The 5000-nt window shown below is 49.2% G+C and overlaps 1 protein-coding gene across 1 annotated transcript in view; it reads left to right on the top strand.

The window, feature by feature from the left end:
- magi3b (membrane associated guanylate kinase, WW and PDZ domain containing 3b) overlaps positions 1–5000 on the top strand; it is a 139659-nt gene that overhangs the window by 115815 nt on the left and 18844 nt on the right. Inside the window, 1 exon segment of the mRNA XM_079748271.1 lies at positions 106–212. Coding sequence (XP_079604397.1) covers positions 106–212 — 107 coding nt within the window.

Raw genomic sequence — 5000 nt, forward strand, 5'->3', positions numbered from 1 at the left:
ATGTGTATCGTTGCCTGAATGCTAATGAGTGTTTTTATGTGTTCTTGGACGCTTATGTGTGTGTTCACGCTCATGTGTATCTATGCGTGTGTTTGGATGCTCCAGCCATATCAACCAGAAGACCCAGTTTGAGAACCCTGTGTTGGAGGCCAAGAAGAGGCTGAACCAGGACGCCTCCGCCCTCCTCCTGAAAGCAGCCGGAGCCATGCGAGGTAACCCCTCAGTTCCCCCCCAGGAGCCGTCCAGCCAGGGGCGTAGGAATGAGTTTAACATTGGGGGGGACACATATCGGAAACCTGACAGATCCATTAATGGTTTGAACAGAAATATGTCATAAATTAACTACACTGAAAAAATTACAGGTCCCCTCCGTCCCCCCCGGTTCCTACGCCCTTGCGTCCAGCCACGCCTTTAAGGAGACTTCCCTAGCCATACCTCGCTCAACTCACTCAGAAATGATATCCTCATCCCTTGGTCCATTGATGGGTTTTCTAAGGTTGTGGAATTGACTGTTATGTTATGAACACATGCAATCAGCTGTGAGGTTTAGAAATAGAGAGAAATACACTCTGGCAACTCTCCAGCCAGGGGCTGAGAGATGGAGAGGAAGTGTGAACATAAAGAGACCCTGTGATACAAAATGATAGCCCTTAAGAGTACGCAACAAGAGATGGTTACACAGTCAAAGAAAATAAAGCAATAGCTCAGCATTTTCAGATGCAGGAGTGACCTCTGGAAACGAAATTGTCCTTTCAAGTGGGCTCGAAAGAGCACTTGGCTCAGTGGCTGGGACTCCTGCGTTTAACAAGGTATGGAAGAAGATGTTTTTACTGGGGTTTATCCTTTTTACTTTGTGTTTTCACCTTGTCCCAAAAGTTTATCTTTGGCCAAATCTAAACAGCCGACACGGGGACAGGGACACGGGGGGGGGGGGGGGGGGGGGGGGGGGTGTTCCTCATCCAGGAGATGAAGAACAAATCCAAAAGAACAGGACCTTCCTTCCGCCACCGCGTTCATCTGATCCTCCTTAAAGTCTGGTGGAAAACCCAAAGAATCGTAGATTCCTCTCTATTCCGTATGTATAATTAATTCAAGTGTGTACACATCTTTGTCTCGTCGCTGGAGTTGCCCTGGCCCTGACCTGTGTATTCCCTCGGATGAATGTACGCCGTCCTTTGATGGGCTCCCATCGATCGCCTCGAGGCCTCCACAAAAGGCATCGCGGCAGACCATTTGCCCGATGGTCTGCGATGGAACACATGGATTACTCTGGCCCCTGAGTGCTGCGTTGAATCTGGGTGCGAGGGTTCCAGCGTTTCAGGAAGAAATGCGCTCTCCCAACAGAGACACGTGACTCCAGAACTTTCTCTTCTTCTGTGCATCTCCCCTGTGTCGTCGAGTATAGATATAATTTTAAATCACATCAATTTATTCCTTCTCTCTCTCTCTCTGTCTCTCTCTCTCTCTCTCTATCTATCGCGCCCCACCAACCCGTCATCTCTCTGGTGCTATGCTCAGTGCTTTGGGGTTGACAAGACAGTTTTCTCGCTGCCGTAATAAACTGCATGAATTAAATATGCTCTTGATTAGCATGGATGTATAATAGATTACAGCACCGAGGGAGGGCTGATTGACAAGTTACCGGATCACCTAGAGAGCGGGGGAGAGATAGAGACAGAGAGTGATAGAGATACAAGGTGTTCGGGGGGAGAGAGGCGGCCGAGTCTTTGAACACCTGTGTGTGTGTGTGTGTGTATGTGTCTGTTCATTTGCACGTGTTTGATTCTAGGTCTGTGTGTGCACAAGGTGTGTGTCTGTGTGTGTGTGTGTCTTTGAACATTTATGTATGTATGTGTGTGTGTGTATGTATGTGTGTGTGTATATTTGCACGCGTTTGATTCTAGGTCTGTGTGTGCATCAAGTGCGTGTGTGTGTGTCTTTGTGTGTGTGTGTGTGCGCGAGTGTGTGCGTGCGAGTGTGCGTCAATGCATGTGTTTGCGAGTGTGTGCGTGCGTACGTGCGTGCGTGTGAGAGTGAATGTTTGTGTGTGTGTTTGTCGCGCGTGCGTCTGTGCGTGTACCTGTGTGCGCACCTGTGTGCGCGCGTGTCTGTGTGTGTGTGGCAGCAGCTGCTGGAGACGCACATCAGAGAGCCCAGAGAGCCCCGCCGTAATAAGTCATCTCTGCAGCCAGGTCCTCGCTGCTCCATGCCCCCCCACACACACACCTGATTACACGCCACCGTCACCATGGTGACAATGGAATGTTAACCGGCGCACGGTTCCTGCCTGGGGCCGGATTTCAGAGGGGGTTTATTCCTCCTCCCGGGCGGGCAGGGGCGACTCAGAGGGGGCCGTTTCACCGCTCTCCACGCCTGCGACGGCGACGGCTGCGGCGGGGGGAGGCATCTGTGGCGTCCGGGAGCGCGCCCGTGCATAGCCGCCGGCTGATTACCACGCCAACGCTCGCCCGCCGAGGACGCTCCGCTTGATGGGCTGCCGTCACACGCCGCCGATGGCCCGGCCCTGAACGCGCTACTCGCCGCTCGCGCGTGGCTCGCCGCGCACTTAATTAATGGAGCGGGATTACTGTGCAAAAATACAGCAGGACAAAGTGATGTACAAGGGGAGGAGACACAGCAGCAACAGCAGCAACAGGAAATCTGTCATAAATCGCAGTAAGCCGTAAGACGGATCCCAGAGAGGGATGACATTTTTTGATTCTAACCTGTGGTCCCCTGTTACAATTCGTTTCCGTTTATTTCTCTTTCAACCCACTTTACCTCTCCGACTTCCCTGTCCTGTCCTGTCTGTGAAAGCATAAAGTTAATCGAAATATGCATATTAAAACAGCGCTACTTGATTCGTTCTGTCTCTCTCTCTCTCTGTCTCTCTCTCTCTCTCTCTTTCTCCCTCTTTCTCTCTCTCCCTCTCTCTGTCTCTCTCTCTCTCTCTCTCTCTCTCTCTCTCTCTCTCTATCTCGCTCTAGCTCTCTCACTCTCTCTCATCTGGTCTCTACCACAGACAGGCTGACATATTATCACGTTGACCCCCCCCCCCCCCCCACACACACACACGTTCCACCAACCAATCATCAGCCAATTTCCTGCCGTGATTATGCACACGCTCCGTACATGCTTCCACACACTGGGTCTCTTTGCTCCAGAGTCACGTGACATAAGAGAGCCAGTATTTACCCTCCTTGGAAAGGTCATCCATTTTAAGAACTGCTAGAAACTGTAAAAATAGTTTCTGGAAAAATCTATATTTAATGGGATGCTGGAGCCACAGATTAATTAGAGTTTAAGCACTGTCTATTCAAACCAGGATATGTAATGCTTTTATTTTATTTTTTATAAACCCTCGAAACTCCAATGTTTCAAGGGTTCCTTTTTCCTTTGAAACGTTGGAAAGTTGGAGAGTCATGTTTAAATATCACCATTTCATTTCCCTAGAGACAGTGATTAATTCACAGAACCACTTTACCTGTCATTCTAATGTCGTTCTCTAATTTAAAGGCTCAATTATGGATTTGGGCATTTTCGTCTTTTGTGATTCTTCCTGGTGTTAGATGAGGAAGAGCAGTGACTACAGCACTATTTTCCTCGAAATAACCGTTTCTTCGCCCTGACCACAACCGCAACGCTGATTCGAAGACGCCGAGGAAGAAACGGTCGTTCGGAACGCAATAGTGCTGAACCAACCCTTTAAACATTGACAGACTGCAACCGAAAATCCCAGAACAGCAAGCGACACACAGTTAAATCAGTGACAGGTGACAGATTCCCTTTCCAGGCGCTCAGCACCCTGTCACATCCTCTCCACAAAGCGACTCCGTCATTCACACGTTTCTTTTTCCAACCGACCGCTTGAAGTTTTTACGATCTCGAGTTTTAAGTTATCACCCATCCCGGGACGGGACAGTGCTAGCCGGCCAGCGCGGGGGCTTAGGGAAAGCCAGCGATCCAAAGTGCTGATAATGCAGGAATGCCCGATAGTGAATCAGAACAATTTAACACTGTGTGACCCCGACAGAGAACTGAACTTACCCTGCTCTCTATTACGTTTGGAAACCAAAACAATAAACTGTTGCCTCTCTGGCCTCTGGCTACTGACAGAGAGGGAAGTAAGGACTGAGATGAACCTCCTGTGCACGTAGCCGTGTGTCATCATCAGGACTCTGATCCACTGCATTGTTACAAGAGCAGCGATTGATAATGCTAAACAAACGCTAACCTTGTGCTGGATCCGATCTCCTCCTATCGGTGTGTCTCCATGTGTGTTGGTTCTTCTTCAACATCACAGCGCTCCATTCATGTGTTTATTCAGTGCAGGCATGCTAATTAATTAGCAACGCCTCATTACGATTATGAATCCGGAGCCCATTATGATCATAAATGACAGATAAAGTGAACTTTAAAGAGCAGCGCGGTTTCACATGCGCGGCTCGAGCATGCGTTGGCTAATCAGGGACACTGGGGGATTGATTGCTTAAGCGCTGCGTGGAGATGGTAGGGTGCTGGGGTGCTGGGGTGCTGGGGGGTGAGGAGGGCGGCAGTGATGGGTGCTGCGGCACGTCCTCTGTCACATGTTCTCGTTCATCGGTACCTCTCTCACACACAAGCACAACCACACAACCACACGAATGCGTGTTTCATACACAAAACACAGGCAATCTCACACAAATCGGTGCATACAAGGCCAATGCACACACACACAGACAGACACACAGACACACACACAAACACGCACGCACGCACGCACACACACACAGACATCAAATCCCACAAAAAACACAAAAATAATGTTCAAACGTATGCATTCCTTTCCACACACAACACACATGAACACACACACCTTCACCCACACACATTAATCCCTTGTATTTATGTTTTCATTGGACAAATCAGCCTTGAGCATAAAATGGAAAACCCTGGGAATGCACATGCATTCACACAACATCTCTCTCGAACACAACACAACACAACACACACACAAACAA

The sequence above is a fragment of the Pollachius pollachius genome, assembly GCF_949987615.1.
Source record: "Pollachius pollachius genome assembly, chromosome: 12".
NCBI lineage: Eukaryota > Metazoa > Chordata > Actinopteri > Gadiformes > Gadidae > Pollachius > Pollachius pollachius.